Genomic DNA, 25,573 nt, shown 5'->3' with positions numbered 1-25,573 from the left:
GTCATTTTCATTGTAGCATTTTGAAACACTACAACAATTTCACTCCCTGGAAATGAAGGCATGATTAGACCCATTTTACAGAGATAGAATTGTGCCAAAATAATTATGCTAATAATCTGTCTGGTTATTGACACCAGCCAACATTCACAGTTTGAATATTGAACTTGAGTACTTTGGTGCACTTCTTCCAGAGTGGGAAGAAATCTGGGTCCCACTGGCTCTCAGCAGTGGCAGGCATGCTCAGCTTCTGCAAAAAGGCAGCCTCAGGTCATTTCAACTCCTTAAAAGCAGTAGATAGATTAGATGCAGTTTGGCTGAGCTGTTGAAAGATTAGACTGAATATTCAGAATCAGTTATCAGCATCTAAGTGATGTATCAAGCTTGAATCAAGCTATAGGTTGACATAAGAGAATTGAAACGAGTTTTTTAAATAAATATTGGTCCCAGATCCCAATTCCAGCTGTCCTGCAAGGTGTCTTGGGAAACCCTTAATGCTTTAAAGGACGTAGAAATTCTTGAGTGTATTCTAGGAATGAAACTGGGCTCATGCTATCCCAGGAGCATTACATTCTCTTCTGGACCACATAGAATCTTGGCAGAATCAGCAAGAAGTCTATCCAGCTATTGTTCAGATATGTTAATAAAATGAAGAATTACTGCTTCTGTTACAGATTCTCTTATGCAGAAGTAGTGTATTTTTTTTTTCCACACAAACAAGAATGGAATATGAAATCGTTGAATCTCTGTGACAGCAGACCTGAAATTTCAAGAACCTGGCACTAAGTAGTGACTGTGTAGTTAGTACCAATCAGTGAAGGGGTTAGTACTATTTTTATCACTGATAAAGTTCTTTAACCTTGATCTCAAAAACACCCTTAATTACTCAGCATGAAAAATGTTATCATGTTAAAGGTGAAAACAACTATTCTCAATAAAGAAACACAGGAAAAACTCTGTCCTTGGTAGTTACATGATAACTGTACATATTTATACCGTCATTTAAGTCCATATAAAAAGAATTATATAACATGTTATGCCTGTATGGGGGTAAGGTGACACCAGAGATGAGGTTTACAAAGAAAGCAGAGGATATGGAATGCCAATGCCTCGGTCCCTTATGGAACTGCCTACGTAAACATGCAAGAGGATGAACTTTGCAGTGTAACATACTGACAGCAGAGGAACAGGGAGTCAGTATTCTCTGAAGTGTCTGCTGTTCTTACTGGGGAGTTGAATTTATCTAACTGTGAGATGTATGGAGAGAGCATTCTAGCATATGTTCCTAATGTAGGAGACTAGAATAGCTCAAATGATTTGTGCCTGTTTCTCCTTGTTGGCTATAAAAACAGCCTTGAGTGACTGGCTCCATTACAGTTGTTTACACTACAGATGTCTGTGAAATGAATTCCATCATGGTTGCTTTAACTTCTCCTTTGTTCTCAGTTCCCTGACATTCAAGGTTGTCTCCCTCTCTTTGTCATACATGTATTTACATTTTTTCTTAGGCTATTCTTGATACCTCCTGATTGGCTGCTGCTCCCTTTTAATGGCTGCTTTTTAATTTCTTAATTTCATATTTGCTTACTAACATTAACGACACACATACTGACTTTTGGTAATGGATGTTTCTTTTCCACTTGTGAAAGTCACAAAAAGCCATATTACTTGTTGCATGTACTTTACCAGATAATGTTCTGCTGTGTAAGATAGCTATCTCCAGTAAATTACACTGTTGCTCAGTTACCAGGAGCTAGAAGTGTGTGAATAACTCATGGTTTAGTTTGCCTGTTGTATTAAAACAGAAAAGAAAAAACTTTAAGCATTAATCTGAAATGGGCATATTTCAATTTTTAGAATAAACCAGAAATCACAATAGTAACTGCATTAATATGTGTCAGTATAAATACTACCAGAAATGAAACAGAATGGTGCAAGTGTCACTGCTCGTAGTTTTCTGAGTTGAGCAAAATGTTTCATATAATCTGACCTTTTTTTTTTTTTTAATTTTTATAACATATTTGGCCTTTTATTTCTTATAAATAAGTTTGAACTGAGCATCAAAACAAAAGTAAACTATAAAAAGTGTTTCATCAATAATGTCAGCACATTTGAAAAAGTTCAAGTGCCTTGTGTTCAAGTGGCCAAACCTAAAATTTAGAGATATAAGTCAGGTGTCTAGACAGAGTTGCTTGTTGTTATTTCATATTCCCTTAGTACATCCAGGACTGTCATGCATGAACCTGGCTAGCTGGGCACTGTTTTAGCAACTGCTGACTAGGTAGAATATCAGAGGGTGTCTAAAATTGCACTAGACACCCATGATTAGGAACCTGGATAGTTCCCTGATTTTTTTTTTGCATTTGAATGCCAAAGTCTGAAAATTTTGGCTATAATATTGTCTTCCCAGTATTTCTTGCTTGTTACTGTATTGATGAATACTAGACAGTCTGTATTTTCCAGTGAGTTGAGTTGTAATTTGCTACTGTTAGCACTTAAGATATGTACATTTGCTTTATTTAAATATTGTTTTATCAAACATGTTTTTGCTAGCACGTTAGCATACCTTTCTTTGTTACTCCTACTTGGCATGGGCTATTTCAGCACCAATAGAAACTCAGTCAGCTCTTTTTGTTGATCCCCAAACTTATGTTAACTCTGTTGAAAAAAATGTGGAAGCAGCAGCAGAAGAGTTAATGGAGACAAAGGTAACAATTTCTCCCACTGTAGAAAAAAACAGGTGATTCAGAAATGAAGGGTGGTCATCCATGGAACTGACTAGTAAATGGAATTAAGTAATTTGGATAATTAACAGAATCTTAAAGCCATCCTTTACGATTTATCATGCTACTCAGCTCACATCATTGACAGAACAATGATGTATCCTCAAAAGTCTATTGCTAATGATTGATCTGAGAATGGGCTCAGAAGAGTTTGTGCTGAGTCAGTTCTTGTGGCTGGGAATCTCCCATGCAAGGGAAATAAAAACCATGTTTGCATCAGAAAAGTCAGAAATAACAGAACAGTCATTTCTGTGATCGATACGTTTTATTTCCTAATGCCATTCCTACTTAGAGTTTATAGAGTTTTAATTGCATGACTCGCTCCTACTGGCTTGTATCCAACAATTCACCTTTTCATACAACAAATGCTTTAAATTCTTGATATTTTTAATCTGTCCTGAAATAAGTTTCCAGAAATATAAGCAAAAGCAGAACTCTCCTTTGGTTATCAATGTCACTTGCAAGGGCTCTAGACGCTGCTAGTGTTAACTCAGTAATGTGAAATATTACTGTTCTTCTTCCATCCTGGTAACCTGAGGCATCCATTGCTTTCTGCTATGATAATTATCCAAAGTAGCAGTCTATGAGGAGTCATCTACAGAAAGGTATTCAGCTTTCATATATATTGCTGTAATGTCATATATACAGTAGCACAATAGTATATATAGTCCTATTAATAGGTGGACTCAAACGAGTACTTCAAAAAAGAACAAATTATTTTGCTAAAAGGAAGGCTGTGACACTTACTTGGAATATCTCCCTGCAGAGTCACTACACTGTAAATTCACATATTGGCTCACTGCTTAGGTCTCCTTACAGAGAAGTCCAGAGTGACTACAGAGCTACTTGATGTACAGAATGAAGACTCCTTGCATGCTACTCTAAGGGAAAAAAAAAAAAAAAAAAAAGATTAAGGAATTAGGTCTGTGTAGAAATGCTGTTTCTGATTTACTAAGTGTTACTGTGAGAACTCTTAACACCTCTTCCATGCCCCAACATATTTTAAAGAACACAGACATCTGTTTGTGGAAGATACAGTGAGACCAGGAACCACCCTCCATGCTCCCTGTAGTTATTTGAGAAGTGGTGAATAGCTAAAATGTAGAGAGCAAATGGAGCCATTTAAAAGAAACTGCTAGTTTTCAAAATAAATCTACACAGAATCACGTCAGCCCTCCTTACCTGATCCAATGCATAAGTTTAAACTAAGTTTTCTTTTAAACTATCTGACTTTCAACAATAAGACTTTTTTTTTTTTTTTTTTTTCCCTCTCTCTGCAAGATGCAGAAAGAGAATGACAATCTGGCTTTGTCTTGAAACACTCTGAGTCTTTCAGATGATGCTGTCTTGACAGCTCTGCTATTAATAGTGGCATTTTCTCTCCTGTTTAAAAAGGAGAATTGTGCTGAACTGGGAATCAGTCATGTTAGTAATAATTTTTCACCAGGGGCAAATGCAGTGTACTAGCATGCGTAGGAGAATTTACATTGATAATACCATGAAAGATAAATTAACTCGTTTATTTTATGTTGGCACACTTAGGTGCAAAACAAGGTAGCCCTCCTTCAAAGAGAAGTGCAGTGGGGCTGTGTTTGATGTATGCTTGCATTATTGTATGTGTGAGCAGAAGACCTGACCTTTTCATTCTACTTGGAGATGAGAAAAGATTTTGATATGCACAAGGAACATGAATCAGTACATGAAGTTGTCTCTGCTGAAAGAAGTCATTAAAAATTCATTAGAAAATCAGTATATATACCTGGAAAAATTTACTGCATTTTTGCTCTGTTATGATCATTTTACATGTTTTTTTTTTTTTTTTTTTTTTTTTTTTTTTTTTTTTTTTTTTTTTTTAATACCAAATATTGCTGTTTCCATCTGATTAGCCACTACTCCACTTTTGACTGAGATCTTCCCTGACAGCAGAAGACATGAATGGTATGGAAAAGACAATATTTAAATGTAAAATCTCACAAATACTTTAGGTATGTGGCATGGCTAATTCTAAAGGTGATGTTTTCTGCAATAAACTGTTGTTGAACCAAATGCCCAGTGCAGAATTGAAGGTACTGCACTATTGCAACACCAAAAAATTTAAGTTCTGGAGTTTTTATGTCATTAACATATTAAAATAATTTCATGTTAACACATATTTTGCCAATGAATGCTGCAGTTTTAACGGGACAAAACTAATAATTCATCTTATCACAGCATTTGATTCAGAACCCTGTGCAGAGCAGCAAAGCAGATATTCAGGGCAAGCATCTTAAAATCCACGCGTGTTGAGTTCTTACTAAGTGTTTATTTAGAAGGGTGGCATAAGCTCTATTTTTGGGTTCAGAGCCTTTTTGATTGTGTAAACTATTGTCTAGTTTGGTGGACTTCATTTTTTTCCCCCTTGATTTACACATTTCCAGATGGTGGGTAGACCTCTGGCTGTGACTATGATTCTAGTGACTGTGGACCTGCTTCAGTTACTCTTTAGAGAATCCCTATACTACTTCCTGATGCAGTACCCCAGGTTGAAAATGACTAGTTTTATTTTTCAAAAAATATTGCATTGCCACATTGTTCATGCTTATTAGTGTTGTGTGAAAAAAATTAGGAACTTTGGCAGTGTTATATACATGTATAATTTTATATCAGTATAACATAACAGTTCATATAATTTCATGTCAATGAAGGGTTAACACATTCCTAAAATATTTTATAAGCAGTTGTCATAACTGTCACTATCTTCTCCATGGTGTTATGGGTCATTACAGCCCACTGCTCCAGGTCATATATTGTCCTGCTGGCTTACATAACACTCATAACAGTCTGCAGCAGTTGATTAAACATCTTTTGAAAGAGTCATAAAAATTATCGCCATAGAGGTATTTTTTATGATAGAGTCTTAAGTGTATACTGTTATCTGAAGTCATTTCTTTAATTTCCCTTGTCAAAAAAGGATGTATATTTCATACAACTTCTTTCTGAGCAAGAAAGGAAGATCCTACAAAAATTGCCCATGTTTCAAAAAAATTATATATTTGTAGCTAGAAAGCCGTGCTCACATGTAGATGCATAGCTATGTGCCCAGTTCCCAAAAGTTCACCCAGGTTCCCAGAGCTTCTCTTCTTATAAGAGGATGTTTCTCACCTTTTAGGACTGAGCTGTCTTAGAAGAGGTCCCTATTCAAAGAGCACTTTGAAAGGTTAGGCATATCACCTTTAAACATTTTCTAGTAACTTGTATCTAACCAGCTGTGTGACGCTATCTCACAAAGTACATTATCACACACCAAGAAACTTGGGGACTTGATGGATAGCAAAAGTGAAATGTTATCAGATTACATAAACCACTGATTGATGAATCACAGTTAATGTCTTTTTTTTTTTTTTTTTAGAGGAAAAGACTCCAGAGAGTCTTTGAAGCCTTTGAACTGCCAGTCAACCTACAGTACATTTGTTCCTTTAACTTCTCTTAAAAGTGTGTTCATGAGACAATATGCCTCGTTAGTGGAAAGTTGACGACCTGAACACACAACAAATCCCTTTTGTATTATAAAAAGGAGGTACTGGCCAAAAGTATATCATTAGGTATTCAACTTTTTTTTTCCACAGGTAATTGATTCTGAAAAGCTGTTTTGACAATCAGAACATTTGTATTTTCTATCGTTTAAAAATAGAAGTTTGTGTAACAGAATGTCTTCTAGCCTTGTGGCAAATTTTGCGGAGAACGAAGAATTGTATGTCTTTATAGAGTTTGACACAAGGCAGAAAGACATGAACCTGTTTTGCTAAAACGAAACCAAAAAACATTCATACACATGGAAGTCAATATATTGATCCTTTCTATTGAAAGAAACAGTGTTATGACAATCTTACTAGTTTAAATATAGTTAGTTATGAAAATAAACAATCTTTTATGTTTTGCATATAGATAATATTATATCCACATATCTTAATATTATCTCCACATATCTATCAATGCATGCTATAAATGACAATTTATTGTTTTACAGGGGAAAAAATGAAATAATTAGTTTAACTGTGATGCACAGAGTCAATGGCAGAGTCAAGGGTGGAAGACATATCCGAATCTTCATTTAGTTTGTAGCTGACAACTGCATTCTGATGAGGTGAGAGGAAAGAAACGGGTACTGCATGTTCAAATTACATCTGAATTCAGGGTCAAAATGGGCAGAAGGTCTTGTGCCTCTCTGTGCTTCTGCATATACAGGGATAAACAACACCCCACTTTCTTTATTAAATGGAGATGGGTGCTTTCCTAGCTTGAGTAAATCAAGCTCTCTCTCTCTCTCTCTTGATTTACTCCCTTTCTAGATTAAGCTCTCTGTAAATCAAGAGATTTACAGGTGCAAGTCCAATGAGACCTTGTGGCTATCCAAAACATACCTTAGGCTAGTATAACAACTACCAGAATAAATACATTGTTGAATAAAGAAGGCTCAGTTAAATTATTATAGCTTTCTTTATTTTGCATCCTTCCTCTCTGTCTTCTGAGAGGGTAAATTCCCAAATTACCTTGAGAAGGTTTTGTTTGTTTGTTTGTTTTGTTTTGTTTTGTTTTGTTTTCCCTGTGCAGATATTGTGAGCTGTATGAAGAGCTGAAAGTAAAAAGCAAATACAATGTGGTGTAAGAGCCTATTTAGTGAGGTTTCCAGACTCAGCTTTGCTGGCCTGTTCAAAGGTTTAACTTGGCAGTGTGCACTCAGACCCTCAGAAAAAAGTTCTGTGTTGTTCTTGTTAGAAGTTGTCTCTGTTAGCCTTCATTTGACTGGGAAAAGCATGGCTATGCAGCTACGAGAGTGATGAATGGCCACTGTCCTCATCAGTATGAGTGAGGACTAACATTTTAAGCTCCCTTATGTCTACTGACGAGCCTGTAGTAGGGAAGCAGATCTCAGGAGATATCACTGATAAAAGCATTGCTTGGACTGTGGTCCAGTTTTGAGGGAATCTAATCTGTAGGGCAGGGAATCCAATCTGTATCACAAGATCCTTTTCTGTTTTACCATGCTATGTCCTACAGGATGTGCAACCCAGAATTGCTATAGTGCTAAACTCTATGGAGACATAGCTCATGTTTCTATCTTTTCCCAGTTTAACTTCCATTTGTGGTTGGATACTACTGCACTGCTGGAAAAGAGCTATTTAGTTTTCAGTGTTACCAAAATGATCTGCCATATTTAGAGTGAGGCCAAAAATCACACCTGTATCTTGGGTAGATAATTCATCATTATTTGTAATATTTAGGCACAAGACAAGTAGTTGTTGTTGCTTTTTAATTGAAAATTTACATCGGCTCTGCATTTTGAATTTCCTGTGAGGTTGCACAAGCAATTGTAAGGGGGTACTGACCTTAGTCTGAGAGCCACTGGATGACAGCCTTTTTTGTTTCTTGGCCAAGATGAGTAGATCTAGAATGACATAAGAAGCAGAAAGACACAGGATAGGTGTTATCTGACCTGATTTTCTTCTGTCTAAAAGTTAGTTATCTAGACTAAGCTAGCTCTTCAGACTTTCAAGTCAAAAGGAAAGGAGAAGTACCTCCAGAGACCATTTCCTCCCACTTATTTTAGACAGCTGTCTTAAGGTGGGATAAATTGCTCTCTGGAAATATCTGTCTCTGTCTAATACCTATTTAGAGAGTCTATATGAGGATCTTCAACAAAGCTACTTGCTAAGAGTAGGGTATAGCTGATTCTGATTCTATACAAATACTTTACTCTCTCAAGGTATTTTCCTTTTATTGGAACACTGGAATGATAAGGGTGCCCCTCAAATAAGATCTTTCCATATTGAAGAAAATATGTATATTCTCAGTTTCTGAAGTGGTGGTCTAATAAAGTAGGAAGCAGTGAACTTGGTACGAATGTGGGTTTTTAGGAGGAATCCCATCAAGAAGGTGGGAATTCAATATTCCAAAACATCAGGGATGCTCTATAATGCTTCAGTTAGTCACAATAGAGAAAAACACTGAATTCCACACTTCGTGAATTTTACATTAATTTACTGAATATTTAAAGACTGTGCATTTTTGAATTTATGTAAATTTCATATCTCTACTCCAATTTACTTTGGAGATTTATTTAATTTATGCATGTTACTGATGCCTTGCAAAGATCTGGCAGTGACTTCTCACCTTCATTCAGTATCTCAGTCCCACTGCTGAAGCCTGTGTGCTGAAACAAAAGCAGGTTATAAAGGTCAAGGCATGTACAGTAAGTGCCTCCCAGTGGCACCTAAGCACATCCAAACACTGAAAATTCACAGCAGCTGAGGGAGGCCATTCACCAAGTGCTCAGTCATAGCCCCTGTGGATGTATCCCTTCAGGCACCTTTTTTATACACACAGATCACACAAGTAGGCGTCAAATATCTGCTTTAAAATTGAGAGTATGAACTTACCACAAAAGTGTTCCCTCAACATCCTTCAGCTCCCCAAATGTCTAAGAAAATATAAAAGCTCTGTAGAATTCTAAAGCTAAATTCAAATAAATTGAATTTATTCAAAACATCAAATAAATGTATTTTTGATCTATTATATATACATATTTTATTTTATTTTTTTTCTAGGAAAACACTATTTTCAATGGAATATTTTCTTTGGTTTTTCCTGTATAAGGCTTTTCCTTCTTCTAGGGCTATAGAGCCAAATATATGGATACTACTAGCCTTTGTTCATTTGTAAGAAAAAATTCCTTTCTCCATGAAACCATTATTTATATAATTCAAATAGCACTTCCTTTCTCATAGTGGCATGGGAAAAAAACACCACCAGAAAGAAAGTTGGTATTACTGTTTCATGAACACGAACTCTCCTTAGTATAACTCTTGTTAGTGTGTGTATGCATGCACACGTGTGTGTCCCAAGGAATATGCCCTCAAAGCATCTATTTCTTCATTTTTCTTTTAAATATAAGCTAAGTTCACATCTAAGTACATCAGTAAGAGAAAGTTCTTTAACTTCTTAGAATGTTCATCACATAGGTCCCTATTTTCAGACTTTTTGTAAATATGCTGATGTGAATAGATCAAAACTGAGTGGCACATACAAGAATAAACCTTTTATAATGGTCAGTGTGGATCTCTGGAAACAGGCATTTAAACCTGAAAAGTGAGTTGAGATAAGCAGATGTGTGCAGTAATTAAAGCCATCATAGTAAAGAGATGCTTCAGCCTTTAAAAAGATAGAATGTTTTTTTTTTCTTCTTCCCCTTTATTATTTTATTTTATTTTATTTTATTTTATTTTATTTTATTTTATTTTATTTTATTTTATTTTATTTTATTTTATTTTATTTTATTTTATTTTATTTTTCATTTCAAAAGGAAAGGGAGCACTTATTTGTCTTAAGGTGGCACTTAAATTGCCATCTGATTTGTTTTTCTCTGAAACAGAAAGAATTATTTAAAACAAAATTTTAAGTGCCTACTATCAGGAGGTATTTCTTTGACTGGAATTTTTGCTTTCCGTTTAGTGTAATTCCTTCTGGGTCTGAATCTTCAACTTCATTCACCCTGATCAGAAATTATTATTCAACAAAATAATGTCCTGTATGTGGTGTTTCTATGATTTTCTACCTCCTCAAAGTTTACTTAGCAGTTATTTATTTAAATATTAAATAAATAAAAATCCAAACAATGTTTTTTTAATTATTATTATTGTTATTATTTCAGTGGTTTGCTTATTTTCTATAGATAATGGGAATACCTATACACATACCTCAGAAGCTCACGTAAATATTTTTAAATAAGTATGATCATGTCTGTAGTCAAAATCATGACCCTTGTAAAAAATATCATTTTAAATATAAAGTATATTTATAAGATATTCTTCAAATAGTTATGACGTGAAATATAAAAAAATGGATGGTGTGAGAAAGAAGACAGGCATACTAACTCTTGTAATACCTAAGCAAGGGTTAAAAAAAAAACAATTAAACTGAGATCTACAGTTCTGGTTTCTAATCAGTTAAGATAAATATCATATATCAAATTCCATGTGCACTCTCCTAATGAAGTCTTTTGATTGCTTCGGACAGACTTTCATAGCTGATTATTACAATGGGACTACTGAAATTAAGATATTCTTAATGCAAAAGCAAGGGTAATACTCTAATGACACTGAGACTTTTGTCCTACAAAAACCAAGGCATAGCCATGGAAGGCTGTTGCACCTCATATGGGAGAAGTTACTTTACAGCTGAATAAATATTATAATGCTGTTGACATACACTGTTCATAAATGGTCATAAACTGCCATTTGGGTGGGCAGTGTCTTCTCTCATCACCTTTAGCTGTTTTATTAAGAGAAGTAAGGGTGATTGCATGGAGTTAAGGCAGCTTTATACTCAGCCGTTTTCTAACTCTGTTCAGTATTACCTTTTCATAGTAATGTCTTCTGTGAACACAAAACAGTATTGGACAGAACTGGGACCACTGCCTTTGTATTTTCTTCTTCTTTTGTCACATTTTTTTTTATTATTATTATTTTTTAATTTTCCAGTTTTCCAAAAGCAGCAATATAAAAGTGGGGAAAAACATAAAATGCAAGAAAAACCTCAAAATATCTTATTGGGAAATAACACTTTGCCTCAGATTTTAGTTTTAGGAAATCAAAGCTGGAAACAGAATTTCTAATTTTATTTAAATTGTATAAGCAAAATCTCAGTATAGCCATCATGTGTGATTTTTTGGAGATTATCATGAAGAAAGGACAGAAAGCAGGGCTATAGTTCTTGTGAAATATATGTTTTCTGAGGGATTATGAGAATTTTCTCATACTAGAAGCACATGCTAATAGATTTTTACTTGAGAAATTTTCTAGTGTGTGAACTGAGAAGACATGCTCTCAATAATTTACTATTGTGTATTTTTGTTCTAAGAAAAACAAAAACAAACAAACAAACAAACAAACAAAACAGGGAAAAATGCCTCATCTCATGCACTGGTGCAGCACTGAGCAGGAGGGGGTTCTCAGCCGCCAGTGGTATGTAAGCCATCAACAGGTGGTCTGCAGAATGACCATAAAAATTAACTGTTTAAGGTCTAGATAGCCTGAAAGCTAGTTATATTAGTGATATTTCAAATTAAAATGTTTTTCAGTACAGTATTATACTTCTAAGTATGTGAGACCTTGCTGGTCTGCTAATTCTCCACTTACAGCTGCCTAACCTTGAAAGGTATATGTTAGTTCGGAAGGATTTTTCAGGAAAGCTTTGTGCTCCTCCAGCTAGAAGAAAGCGTAGAAACACTGTCCTAGGAGGTTGTGCTCAAAGCCAGGAGTTCAATAATACCAATCCCACACTCACCACATTTTGTAGACTTTGCATGTGGGGTTTTCATGTGCATGTGTAGTTACTCTTGTGAGGGAGGCAAACATAAATGTCCTCAAAAGACTTAAGGTCACAGATGAAACCTGCTTCAGCACCAATAGTCAAATAACTCAAATGTCTCTCTGATGGTTCCCACATCTGGTGTCTACCTGCTTTGATTGCAGTCACTTGACCTGTTTTTCTTTTTCACAATAGCATTTCACTTGGTCAAACTACTCTTTGGTTTTGTAACATCCAGTAATCGGTAACTACCAGCACTCAGCCTGCAGTACAGCCACAATGTGACCATGGGCCATGTGAGCATGGGCAGTTTTCCAATCTTTCTCTTCTTCATGGTGAACCATCATGACTCAACAACAGTCCCAAAAGAAAGGATGCCCATAGTGAATATAGAAGTACCTAATTATCAGGATTTTTGCCTTGTTCTAGAATTAACAACATGCAAATTATTCAGCATATATTTAAACTTACATAGAAAAAAGATTCAGAAAGGCTGCTATACTACAAAAAAAAAACACTAAAGACCTGCAGATGGAGATGTTGAAAAGAGTGAGGTTATGTCACTGTGCTTCAGAGGCAAGTACTTTATAATGACTGGAAAGGGCTATACTTTCTTCCAAATAGTTCCAAGACAGCAAAAAGAAGCCAATCATTATGCTTGTGCTGCATTCCATCTAGCAACTCAGGGCTTAAACATCCTCTCAAGATGTGAGAAACACAGACTTGTTCCTGTTTTTCAGTCTGACTTCGTGTCACACTTTGCTTGGACACTGCCTAAACCTGTAAATATACACAATTCTGTACACTTTCTAAGCCTGTTTTTCATATCTGAATGAGTTCACTAACGTGCATCTGGAACTGGCAAAAGCAAAAAATCTGCAATTAAGTATACTTGGGTTAATTTTTAACAATTTAGAATAAAGGTCAAAGTTTAAGTGTATGATATCAGTCATTTCTTCTGAAAACCTTTTCAAAACTGTAAGTATATAATTGTTTTACCCTGAGAATCTTTTCCTTTGTCGCAATCCAACATTAGTATATTTGCATTTGAGTAACAGTTTGAACTGTGTTTAGTAAAACATGATTTTAAAGTACTTTTTGCAACTAGAAAGATAAGTTAGTTAAAAGTTCTGACAGACACTATATTTGCTAATAATTAATTACATTGTGACTTTTAATCCTGTTTGTAAACAAAACATGGACTTAGCAGTTTACTCATACGTAAACTGAGCCAAATGGAAGATGCATTTTAAACTGGAAATAAGATGTTCCCTTGGGACTTAGGGAAGGCAATTTTGCAGAATATTGCTTCCTAGAATTTTAAATCCAGATATTTGTATATCTTTTGTTCTACTTTTTGTTTATTAATTGTTAATTAATGTGCTTTTTATTAAATAATGTTAATAAGTGGTTTAAACCTTTAACTTATTTATAGATATGTGTAGGACAAAGATGTCCGAACACCCATCTCTCAGGTGTAGCCTGTTTGCTGTTACCAGCCACACAAATATGTCTGCTCTAATCCATACAGGATATATGTGTTGTTTCCCCTTCCCCCCTCCTTTTTTTTTTTTTTTTTTTTTTTTAGCCTAAGTTACGTGTCCTTCATGCATCTAGTTCATAACTGTAGCTTGTACCTAAACTGTCCACATGATGCTCTTTCACTGTTTATGCACTGTGTAAATTGTGGTGTTTCTGTGAACTAACTCTTTTGCCTGCCATAAATGCATTCCAAACTCAGAGCAGAAGTGGAAAGAGTAAGATCTTGTAAAGAGGGATTGTAGGAGGGATTTTATTAACCTCTTCCTTGAAATTTCAGTGGATATTGCAGGTTTACAAGTAGTATTCAAGCGTAGGTTTTTACATTATAGCTGGCAGGTGAATCAGAACCCAAGAGCAAATGTTGGGATAAACGCAATCTCACCTGGCCTGCACAAATTTCCCAAGTGGTTTGTTACAAAGCTTAGTCACATTGTGAATATCCTGGTCGCATAAACTGCATCTCATCTTGCTGTTGGCTAAAGAGGGATGTTCAACAAAGGACATAATTTCCTTACAACTGTGCTGATTCTGGAAGGCAAGATTCTGTGTTCAGGGCTGGCCTGAGTATCTTAGGTTAGGGCTTGAGACCATTGCCCCACAAATATTTGAGGTGACATATCACCCAAGGTGACATAACATATCACCTGATGAGGCCCTGAGCAACCTGATCTACTGGGATGTGTCCCTGCCTGTGGCAGGTGGTTTGGAACTGAGTGATCTTTGAGGTCCCTTCCAACTCAAGCCATTCTATGATTCTATGATTCTATATCACTGGTGTTCAAATGGGCACTCTCCATCCTTTCCTACTCTGCTTTCATCCCCACTTTTTCCTCTCATGTTCTTGGTTCCACTTTCTTCCTCCTCTTTTCCTTATGTAGGTCTGACACATGTTTAGCTGCTTAGTGAGACAAATAAGTTCACTATACGGAAAGCATTTTTTTGCTGTGTTAGATTTTTGTCTATTCAATGAGTTAGAGGTTTACAGAAGAGTCCAGAAGAAAAATAAGCATCAGGAATGCACAGAAGAGAGCAGGTAGATGGGAGAAGGGAGGGAGAACACTATTGGTTCATCTTTAGTGACTGAAATGGTAGTCTGAGCTTTAAAATGGTTTCAAAGTATGGTGTAAACACACTTGAACTGGATGATTTACACACCTACATCTCTTTGATAATCTAGGCTATAAGTCTGTGTTTCCTTATTGCTCTCTACAACTGCCTGAAAGGAAGTTGTGGGGAGCCAGGGGTCTGCCTCTTCTCACAGATAACTAGTGATAGGACTAGAGGGAGTGACCTCAAGTTGCACCAGGGGAGGTTCAAGTTGGAAATCAGAAGACATTTCTTCTCGGAAAGAGCAGTCAGGCATGGAAACGGGTTGCCCAGGGAGGTGGTGGAGTCACTGTCCCTGGGGGTGTTCAAGGAAGGGTTGGACCTGATGCTTTGGGACATGGTTTAGTGGGTGACATTGGTAGTAAGGTGATAGTTGGAGCAGATGATCTTGAAGACCCTAATGATTCTATGATTCACCAGTTCTGTTTGACCAAGTGTAACCACAAAAATATTTTTAAGTTGGGGAAAGCAACCTCAGGAACATAGCTGGAATTCATCATTCTGTTTGTTTTGCTGTTCAATTCACAGTCTTAATCATATTCCCAGTCAAAAATGGATTTAAATATATATATATATATTCTGCTATAATTTATGCTTTGAAGGGAGATAATAGTAAAAGCAAATATTTCTGTTCTGTAAATCATATATCATAAATCATGATCATAATAGAACATAAATCATAAATTGATTGTATTGATCATATATCATAAAACATATCATATCAATCATGTATCATAAATCATATATCACGATCTGTAATCATATGAGGAGTAGTGTGAGGTTTCTGATGCCCAAGGAAAGGGAGTAACTCAGAAGAAGTAACTTTAGCACCAGAATCAAAGCCTGTGTAGCCAGATGATGTTCCTTGTATGAATTAGAGAAATGCAGGTTCTCGTACAGTAAGGGACAGAACCGTATTGCTAACTCCAAGAAGCAGAAGAGGACAAATATAGGGGATTGCATTCTTTGTTCTGTTACTCACCTTTTGGCCTTTTGGCATGCCAGATGGACTACAATCTTTATAATGCATATTAATATTAATCTAAGGTATAAAATACTCCTTGGGATATAAACTCTTATGCCAAATTGCAGAGAAAATGCAAAATTATGTAAGTGCATTTTAATACTGATGGTTGAACACAACATGACTACACATCCTTAAACAAAGCAGAAATGCAATCTATTTATAGGTCAGAGACATTTGTCCAAGCTGCTAACCAACTAATTTTAAATTTAATTTTAAATTTAGTATTTTCAGGAATGTTATGATAACGCATTCCTCTTTTAGAGACCGAAAATATGGGGGTGGCTAAAGAAAGAGTTAATGCCCATGATTTTGCCAGGAATCAAGTTAATGAAGAAATGCATTTGAGAGGATTAACATTGTTGTAGAAATCATTGTGTGAAGAGATTGACTGTGAGGGTGTTGGGCTGAAGAATGTGAAAGGGCAATTCAGTCTTTTTGGCAGGCTTGTCAAGGATAGTTTGCTTCTCAGCCATGGCTCCATGAAGTGGAAAACACTGAGAAAAGCAAGTGCCACAAGATGGCACTTTGAAAAGAGTGATGAAAGGGGGAAATGTACCTGTATCCATCCTGGCTGTAAGGTAGGGCTCTGAATTGCCCTGGTTTTCTTAGGCTTACTGCATCAGGCAGCAGGGAACTGTGTTGAATAACTGGATTTAATGAAGCCTTTATGGTAGTTCTTAGAGTTCTTAAACAGATGTTCTTTTTCTCTGTTTAACTCTTTTGCATGGTAAGCAAAAGATGTGTAGGGGCTTTTACAGGTCAGTGTATTCTAAATCCCCAGAATATGTGTCTTCTTCTTTAAATATTTTTTGGGGAAATATATAAAATATGTGAGAAAGCAAGTGGCTTAGCAGTAGCAGAATCTCTAACCACCCAGCTGAGATGGAGACAACTAGAAGTATTCAGACAAAGAAGGATTTTTTTTTGCATATGTTGGGAGGGAAAGCTGAATGGAGTCTTGTTTGTTTTGTTCAGAACTTAAGCTGGTCTGGTGGTTTTGATTTTATTTTTTTCTACTTCTAATTTTAATGCCAAGAAACTAGGCTTCAAAGTGATTTCTATTAAAATTTATGGTTACACTGATGCCAGTGAAAGAAGGGGCGGCTCGACAGATGAGAAAAAAATAGCTGTTACATTCTTTACATTTTTATGTCAAATTTTCTCAAAATGTAAAGAAAAAAATGTACATGGGCTTGTAGGTTTTGCTGGAATCCAGTTTTGTTAGAGTCCATTTTGTTATTATTTAAGGAAGATGCTCAAATATCAAGTATCTTCGAAGGATTTGGATATTTTTTTTTTTACAAACATGGGACAATTTTTTTTCCTTTTTTCTTTTGTCTTTTTCAACACTGTAAAGGGATCATTAGACAGATTCAGATATTGGGATCACTTCAACAAGCCAACATGAGAGAAGATGAGAAACCACATGCAGAGGACAAATTTTGCGGTATTTCCAGGCTTAAGGTACAGAAATATTTTAGTAATTTTTATGAATGCAATTGCAATTGTTTGCACTTACAGCCATTCAGTAGGAGTTAAAATATAGACTAAAAGAATGAACAGTCTGCTTCTTTCTTTATTTGTAATGATTTAACAATTGAGGTCAAGAAAATTTGTAACCAAACAAATATTGCTTTTTATGTCCCTGACCTTTATGTTGTCTGACGTGTCGGAGGTATGCTTGACTGCTGCTTTGAATCTCCACCTCTGAACTTCCGTAATGCCTCTAGGCTTTACTTTCTGTAATTCCCCTATTCTTTCATAAACCTGTGAAATGAGCCAGTTGTGACATGGAAGTAAAAATTGGCTGTTAATATATCCCACACTATTTTAGAAGTCAAGAAGTTCTATAAAAAGCTATAAAATAGCTTGTTTTAATAGGAAGACAAAGCTCAAATACATTACTGATGCTTTTTAGCATTTGCAGTAGATGCATTTAAAATACTATTGAATGTATTTCATAAATAATGTTTATGAATAACCCTTAAGTTAAAAGGACTTGAATACTACTGCAGATACTCTTTTTTTCCCCACTGTCAATTACTACCAGGTAATTGTAAAAAAGAGAACGCATTATTTACTATTTATGTTTGAAATGGTCTCATGACCTCTACCGAGAAAGGATAGCAGCTACTCAATCAAGTAATTCTATCAAAGGCAATGGTCTTAATCCTGCAAGAATTCTGTCATTCAGATGAGCAGAATGTGAAGATCCTTGCACCCAGCACACTGGGCTTTTTCCTTCTGACTGCAGGCGTTGTGCAGTCCTGCAGATGGCAACCTTGCAGCAGGCACAGGGTGGGAAAGGTTGTGCTGTACCTGTCTTGACCGGGGAAGTGGGATTTAAGGTTTCTGAAGACAATGTTGGTGACTGGGAGCAGGTGAAGAACAAAATCTTTCCTCATTTTTTTTTAGTTTAGTGAAGCCATAAGTCTGTGCACAAAGATAGCTGATGGGATTTGGACATTTATATTTAAATTCTATTCACATGTCTGAGTATTGAGACTATTAAATTGTTTAACCCAGAAGCACACTTTTGGTGGGTAAACAATGCTGTAAATTCCTAAATATATAATTTTGAATTCTTCATGTATTCTTCTCTTTCCTTCCTAGGTATTTCTGCTGGCACTATCACTTGCATTTGTTGGTAAAACAATGTCTGGTGCTTACATGAACAGCATGTACACACAGATAGAGAAACAATTTAATATTCCAGCTTCTTTAGTGGGGATCATTAATGGAAGCTTTGAAATTGGTAATCAATCATTTTATTACTTGTTATTCCTTGAAATTATAAAATGTTGGCTGAGCTCTATTATTATTAATTAGTGACTCTACTGTCTGTATTAATCTGCCAATTGTTGTTTGTGACAGCAAAATGACCAACTTTGTTCTACTGTCTCTGCTCGTACTTATATATTTAGTGTCTTGGAAACTAACAGCTTAATTGAAGATGGTTGGGATTAAAGGCTGGTTCAGCTAATTTTTGCACCTTCATAATAATAACAGAACAACTAACAAAACAAATATATTATAAGCTTTTTAATCAACTAAAAAAATAGAATGATTTTATAAACTCAATTGGAATATAAGGTCATATTAGCACTTTTACAGCTTTTTAATCAGCGGCCTCAAAGTCGGTTGGAATGGACTGTCTCCTTACTCAAACTCAGGAGTATTTTAAGTTTTCATACCTGTACAACTGTAAAGAAAGTTTCCAGGTCTATTGTTAGTGCCCCTCCTGTCAGTAAGCTTTACAGCCAAAAGACAGGTAATGTCTTGCTGTTGCCACAAAAGCCAAACAAAAGACTTCATAACGTCAGATCCATGTAAGTAGAGATCCTCAGAGGATGTGTGCAGGAAAGCTAAGGCTCTTTTCATCCCCTTCCCTGGTCTTCTATATCTGTATGTATAAGTAGAAGAAACTATTCATGACACCATGCTGCTGCCTGCAGAGCAGTCTGATGAGGCAGCTATAAGATATGAAAAAATCATAGAATCAAAAAAGACTGTATACCCAGAATATATTATTGCTTTTGATAAGAAGGAGACTTTAAGAAACATTAAATGGCCAAGATTAATGATATGGTATGTAAAAAGGTAACATTTTAAATAAAGTATCCTTTCATACTCACTTTTCTGTAGAAAATTTTGGCATTCTTTTCTCCAAAGATGTAAAAGTAACTGTAAATAATGAGATTAATATTTTAAATGCTTAAAAATCTATGCATGTGCCAGAGATAGGTTAATTATGGGAACTGTATGAGTATATGTGTTTGTGTCATTTAAGTAACTGGTTCAATGAAGTCTCTAGCAATTATACACACACACACACACAAAAAGATTCTATCTTCTTTCAGAGCATTATGCTCACCAGTCACAGACATGGTTTTGTTCTTTTGATTAAAAAGATCACAAAATGAGTAGTTGTACAATTAGTAAATTGTTACTGTTATGGGACCTGATTCCTAACATGAGGCTTGAGTCTTCTCTTAGCTGCATAACAGTAATGAAGAGTATAGCAAATCAACTGATTCTGAAGTGAAAGTGGAGGAGTTTTTTAGCTCATTTGTATTTTTAAATAGGACTAGGTACGAAATCTATTGTTTTTATTCCTCTTTAACTATTACTGAAATTAATATTAATTTAATAAATTTAATAAATTCAACTCTTTTCTTGGTATTCATCTCATGTTTATCAATATTTTCCACACATTGCGAAATAGAGTGTCCTAGGAGAATAACTTCCCAAAGCAACTACTATTCTGTAGCTCTGGGTCTTGTCTTTATGTAAAGTAGTGAGAAATTTCTTCTCTACATAGGTGCAGTCAAAAATTTCCTCTTCCACCAAAATTTCTTTTTCATACTGCCTTCTATTCTTATGTATTTCCCATGTGGTGTAACTCTTCCAGAAGAAAACCACAATTAGAGAGGAATTACTGCATTGCTTAGCCAGTTACAGTTTTTACAAAAGAAGAGAAGTAGCAGATGTTGAGCTAACAAAATACAAAAAAAAATTGCATTGGATTTTAAAATGTAAAATGTTGCCTTGGTTTGTAAATATGATTCAGGTTCTTTTTGCAGGTAACTTGCTGCTGATAGCCTTTGTGAGTTACTTTGGAGGAAGGCTTCACAGACCCAAAATAATTGCTTTGGGCTGCACAGTGCTGTCATTTGGATGTCTTCTGATATCACTTCCTCATTTCCTAATTGGAAGGTGAGTGTTTTGGTGTATTGGGTCTATGTGGCAAGGTTCTGGTCGTAGAGAGACTGCACAACAGCAACTGGGAGAGAAGATTGAGAAAATGTAGAGAACCAGCCCTGAAGCCCCCAAGGTCAGTGCAGCAGGAGGGCAGGAGGTGCTCCAGGCATGGAGCAGAAGTTCCCTGTGGCCTGTGGAGAGGCCCCTGGTGGAGCAGGCGGTCCCCCTGCAGCCCGCGGGTCCCACATGGAGCAGATCTCCACGCTGCAGCCCGTGGAGAGCCCCCACAGGAGCAGGCCCTGGGCCAGAGCTGCAGACCGTGGACAGGAGCCCACGCAGGAGCAGGGGATCTGGGGGAGCTGCCACCCGTGGGGGACCTGTGCTGGAGCAGTTTGCTCCAGGGGGATGGATGGTACAGAGCCATGTGGGAGCAGTCCTTGAAGAGCTGCTGCCTGTGGGCAGCCCCCGCAGGCTCAGTTCAGGAAGGACAGCATCCCATGGGAGAGACCCCATGGGGAGCAGGGGCAGAGACGGACCGTGAAGGAGTGGTGGAGACAAAGTGTCAGGGACTGACTGCAGCCTCCACTCCATGTTCACCTGTGCTAGTCAGGGGAGGAAGTGAAAAAGGATGGATGGGGAGGAAGGTGTTTTACTTTGCTTTTAGTTCTCACTGCTTTAGTCTGCTAGTGATAGGCAATAAATTATATTAATCTTCCTATGCTGAGTCTGTTTTGCTTAAGATGTAATTGGTGATTTAGCTACTGGTCCTAATCTCAACCCATGAGTTATTTTATCATCATATTTTCTCTCCCTGTGCTTTTGAGGAGGAGGAGTGAGAGAGTAGCATGGTGGAGCTTAGCTACCTATTAGCTACCACATTTGGTTAGCTCACAGCAGCTTCTGTGATCCTTATATGCCTTAATTCCATTGCCTCCCACTGGAATAGGATTGCTTAATGAAAAAGACATTGCTGAACATGAGTATGGTAAGACAGTTGTACAGCAGCTTGTTTTGTTTGCTTATGACATGACTTCAAAACTCAGTAATCATTCCCAAGGACAATCACTCCTGTGCAGGGCACCTTGCCTTGTCTTGCCTTGCTGTGCCTTGCCTTTCTTCTTGTGTTACCTCTTGCATAGCCTTTCTTAAGAAACAGTGGTCTGTGATACTGTCACATTATGCTACTACGTCTTATCCACTGTAGGGGCAATACAAGATGATTTTTAAGATGGATTTTTCAGTCTCTTTGGTCTGGAGCTTGGATGATAGATCATATCTGATTGCTGTATTGGCAAGGCCCTTACAAACCATAGTGATTCTTTAACCACTTTTTCACTATTTTTGCTTGGTTTAACAAAATAATAATTTAGGCTTGTCTGTATTCTAATCAGTGAGGATTATTTAGTTAGTTAGTTAGTTTGATGAAAAAATCCTCTAATATTGCTATGTCCAATGTGGTATGGCTCTGGCTCTGACAGTCTTGGCGGTACCCTCTGCTTAGGGTGTAAATTGGATTAGAATGTAAGAAGAATATGAGACAAAATGATATGAGGGGCTTCACTGGGGTATTTCATCATTTCCTGAAGCATCTGTTACACAATTATGGTAGATACTACATACCTATCCCAACACTGTGTCAGTCCCTTGCTACAACTCTTTTGTTCCTACTTTGGTTTGTTACAAATGCTGAGCTAACTTTTGAAGTGAATTTCCTTCTTGCTATAGCTGCACACATTCTTTGAGGTAGCTTCTTTACTGAAGAACAGATTTATAAGGTTGTTCTGATATATTTGCTCTTAATCTGTACATTTTTTACTTTGATTCAAACAGGTATTACATTGAAAGCAGCATTTCACCACTGGAGAATTCTTCAGTCATGCCTCTGTGCTTTGTTAATCAAAGCTCATTCTCTTTACCTACAGAGGAACCATCAACAGGTATGATTCTTCCCATGTCTACTATTAATTTTTCCTCAGTTTTTATAGTGTTTAAGTAAATAGATTTTTTTATTAGCATTTTTTATATAGGGTTATACTTTTGATTGGCACATTTACAGGCATAAAAACTAGAGGTCAGGAAATTTACATATCCTGGGTTGCATCAAGCACAGCATTACCGGCCAGTCAAGGGAAGTGATTGCTCAACTCTATTCTGTGCCGGTGCGTCATCACCTCAAGTACTGTGTGCAGTTTTGGGCACCACAGTATAAAAAGGACGTAAAACTATTAAAAGATCTCCAAAGGAGGGTTACAAAGATGGTGAAGGGACTAGGGGGAAAGGCGTGAGGAGCAGCTAACGCCACTTGGTTTGTTCAGCCTAGAGAAGAGGAGACTGAGGGGAGACCTCATCATAACTTACAGCTTCCTCATGAGGAGGAGGGGGAAGGTGCTGATCTCTTCTCTCTGGTGATAAGAGATAGGACCTGAGGGAATGGCATGAAGCTGCATCAGGGAGGTTCACCCTGGATGTTAGGAAAAGGTTCTTCACTGAGAGTATGGTCAGGGACTGGGACAGGCTCCCCAGGGCAGTGGTCACGGCACCAAGCCTGCAAGAGTTCAGGAAGTGTTTGGACAACACTCTTAGACATAGGGTCTGATTTTTGTGTGGTCCTGTGTGGACCCAGGAGTTAGACTCGATGATCCTTGTGGGTCCTTCCAACTCAGGATATGCTATGATTCTATGATTCTTTCTCTCTTTCCATATGTATATATTTTGATGCACCACATGAGAAATAAAAGAATGAGAAACAGAGACAAAGAAAAAAAAAAAAAAAAAAAAGTAGCTCCCATGGCTCTTTAAAGAAAAGAGAATATATCATAAACTATACTGAAACTTATCTGGGATACTGAAACATGCCTGTGCACTAGCAGTAGTATATGAAATAATATAATATATTATAAAAGTAACTACTCTGAAATCAGAAGAGTCAGAGACAACAGTTAAATAATCATGTGCAAAATCCTTACATTGGGGATGGGATTAATCTTCCTCAAAAGGAAGCCTTTAGTCTGAACTGTCTTTCTAGACTCCCTTGATAATTCATCAAAGGAGAGTACAGAGTCCTTGCAGACAGTGTCCCTTGCTGTAAGGACATTCATGATCTCTATTATAAATTGGGTCAGATTACCTCCTGAATGAACCTACTGACTCTTGGAGGCTTAAGTGGTTGGTAGATGGCAAAAGTTAGGTGAAATGAATCTCAGAGTTCACTGTTATATTTTGTGTTCCATTGCGTGCTGAAGCAGAATCACACTGCTGTAATATTGTATGTACCCAGTGACATCAAAGCATAGTGATACTGTACTGTTGCTTTCTGTCTCCTCTTGGATGTGGCCTAATAGCGTTCCAAGACTGCATGTTAGTTTAGGCATAAATTCTTCTGTCTTCGCAAGGAAAAGTTAAGAAAAGGGTATGCCTAATAGCACTTGGTATTAATTTTTCATTTGAAAATTTGAAAATATAAAATATATAAAATATAAAGTTTTCTTCATTTTATAAATACACAAAAAGTATAGATAGGTAAAGCATTTTTTCTAAATTATACAATCATTTACTGCTTATGTAGAACCTAGAACTCATACGTTCTCATGTCTATGGCTATGCTTGGTTGACTTAATAGTTTCCCTGTTACTCTGTGGACAAGCAAAACTGTGATGTTCATATATACAAGCCCATCTCCTTTACAATGCAAAAACTGCTTTGAATTTGACCACACTTGCATGTGGATTGCTTCACTCATGTTTGCTGACAGCAATCTGATATCAGTACAGACTTGGTCTCTAATCAGAGATGCTTTCATTTAGAAAGTCATCAGTTACTGTTAATAAAATCTGTTTTTCTTTATTAGCAAATTGGCACTGACAAGTATCAGTATGACAAAGTGGAACATGGAAGACAGTGGAATCTTAAGAAAACTGTATGGGATGAAGAAACCCAAGTTCAGGGAGAGAAAGAAAATAACCAAGATCTCTTAGCTCCTGATGAGGGACAAAAATGACTGTGGTGCAACACACTACTAAGTTATGAAGGAGGACAAACATGAAGAATGAGAGCTAGATCCCTAGACAGATTCAGCAGGCTGGTCAGATACATGGCTGTGGATCTTCATTTTGATTGTTTGGCTGTTTTATCTCCCCTGACAACAGCAGTTTTGGTGAGGGAAATGAGCACAGGAAAGGACATAGCTTATGCAGTGATTAGGCTCTCAGGTGGTAGGACAAGGTGTAGAATGGAGAGGAAAGGGATTTAAATTCTGCTCCAGCAAGTGCAACAGCTTCTTTCAGTTATGGAGCCTTTGCAACAATTTATTTCCATATTTTGTAGAACAGATATACCCATAAAAGTTTAAGCTGTTAGTCAATTAACAGCTTAGTTATAAGTTATATTACAGCTGTTAGCCTTCATCTCTAGAACATCATTAGTAGTTAGAATTAAAACATTAATTCTAGCTTCTTACTCGATTTGCAGAGTGTGTAAAGGAGTCTGGGTCCTTGCTGTGGATATTTGTGATGGTTGGAAACATAGTACGAGGAATAGGTGAAACTCCCATCATGCCTTTAGGCATTTCGTATTTGGAAGATTTTGCCAAAACAGAGAATTCACCTTTCTACCAGGGTAAGTCTATCCTATCATGCTAACCAAACCAACATGAAAATTAAAAACTAACATGGAAATTAACAAAAGTGAAGAAGAGAGAAGAAAGGAGCTACTGCCTTATTGAAATAATGATAGTGTAGAACTTGTAATTTAAATATTTGTTGAGGTGAATTTGTTGAAATGAGGCCATTTTTAGCCATAAATGCCTGTTCAGTAAAGCTATCCTGATCTTATTTAACAATTTCAAGAAAATAATTATGTCTGGGTTCTGATTTTGTGTATTTTCTCCTTTTCATATTCTAGGTTGTCTACATACAGCAACAATAATTGGCCCCTTTGTTGGTTTCTTGTTGGCATCATTCTGTGCAAAACTGTTTGTTGATGTGGGATCAGTAGATCCAGGTACAGGGTATATAATTTTTTTTTAATGTAAATTGTTAGACATAATTGTGTATTAACCAGCACTAAAATGTGT

The 25,573-nt window shown here is 36.6% G+C and overlaps 1 protein-coding gene across 1 annotated transcript in view; it reads left to right on the top strand.

The window, feature by feature from the left end:
• Window positions 1–17,205: 17,205 nt before the first annotated feature.
• Window positions 17,206–25,573, top strand: part of LOC311218555 (uncharacterized protein) — a gene marked incomplete at both ends in the record, with an annotated part of 50,565 nt that continues 42,197 nt past the window's right edge. Inside the window, 6 exons of the mRNA XM_084301277.1 lie at window positions 17,206–17,265; window positions 18,415–18,556; window positions 20,385–20,517; window positions 22,333–22,439; window positions 24,970–25,116; window positions 25,402–25,500. Of these exons, the coding sequence (XP_084157403.1) occupies window positions 17,206–17,265; window positions 18,415–18,556; window positions 20,385–20,517; window positions 22,333–22,439; window positions 24,970–25,116; window positions 25,402–25,500 (688 nt within the window). The remainder of the gene's footprint in view (window positions 17,266–18,414; window positions 18,557–20,384; window positions 20,518–22,332; window positions 22,440–24,969; window positions 25,117–25,401; window positions 25,501–25,573) is intronic.

Source organism: Netta rufina (genome assembly GCF_964035555.1).
Source record: "Netta rufina genome assembly, chromosome: 1".
Classification (NCBI taxonomy): Eukaryota; Metazoa; Chordata; class Aves; order Anseriformes; family Anatidae; genus Netta; species Netta rufina.
This window is presented reverse-complemented; position numbering and strand designations above follow the sequence as displayed.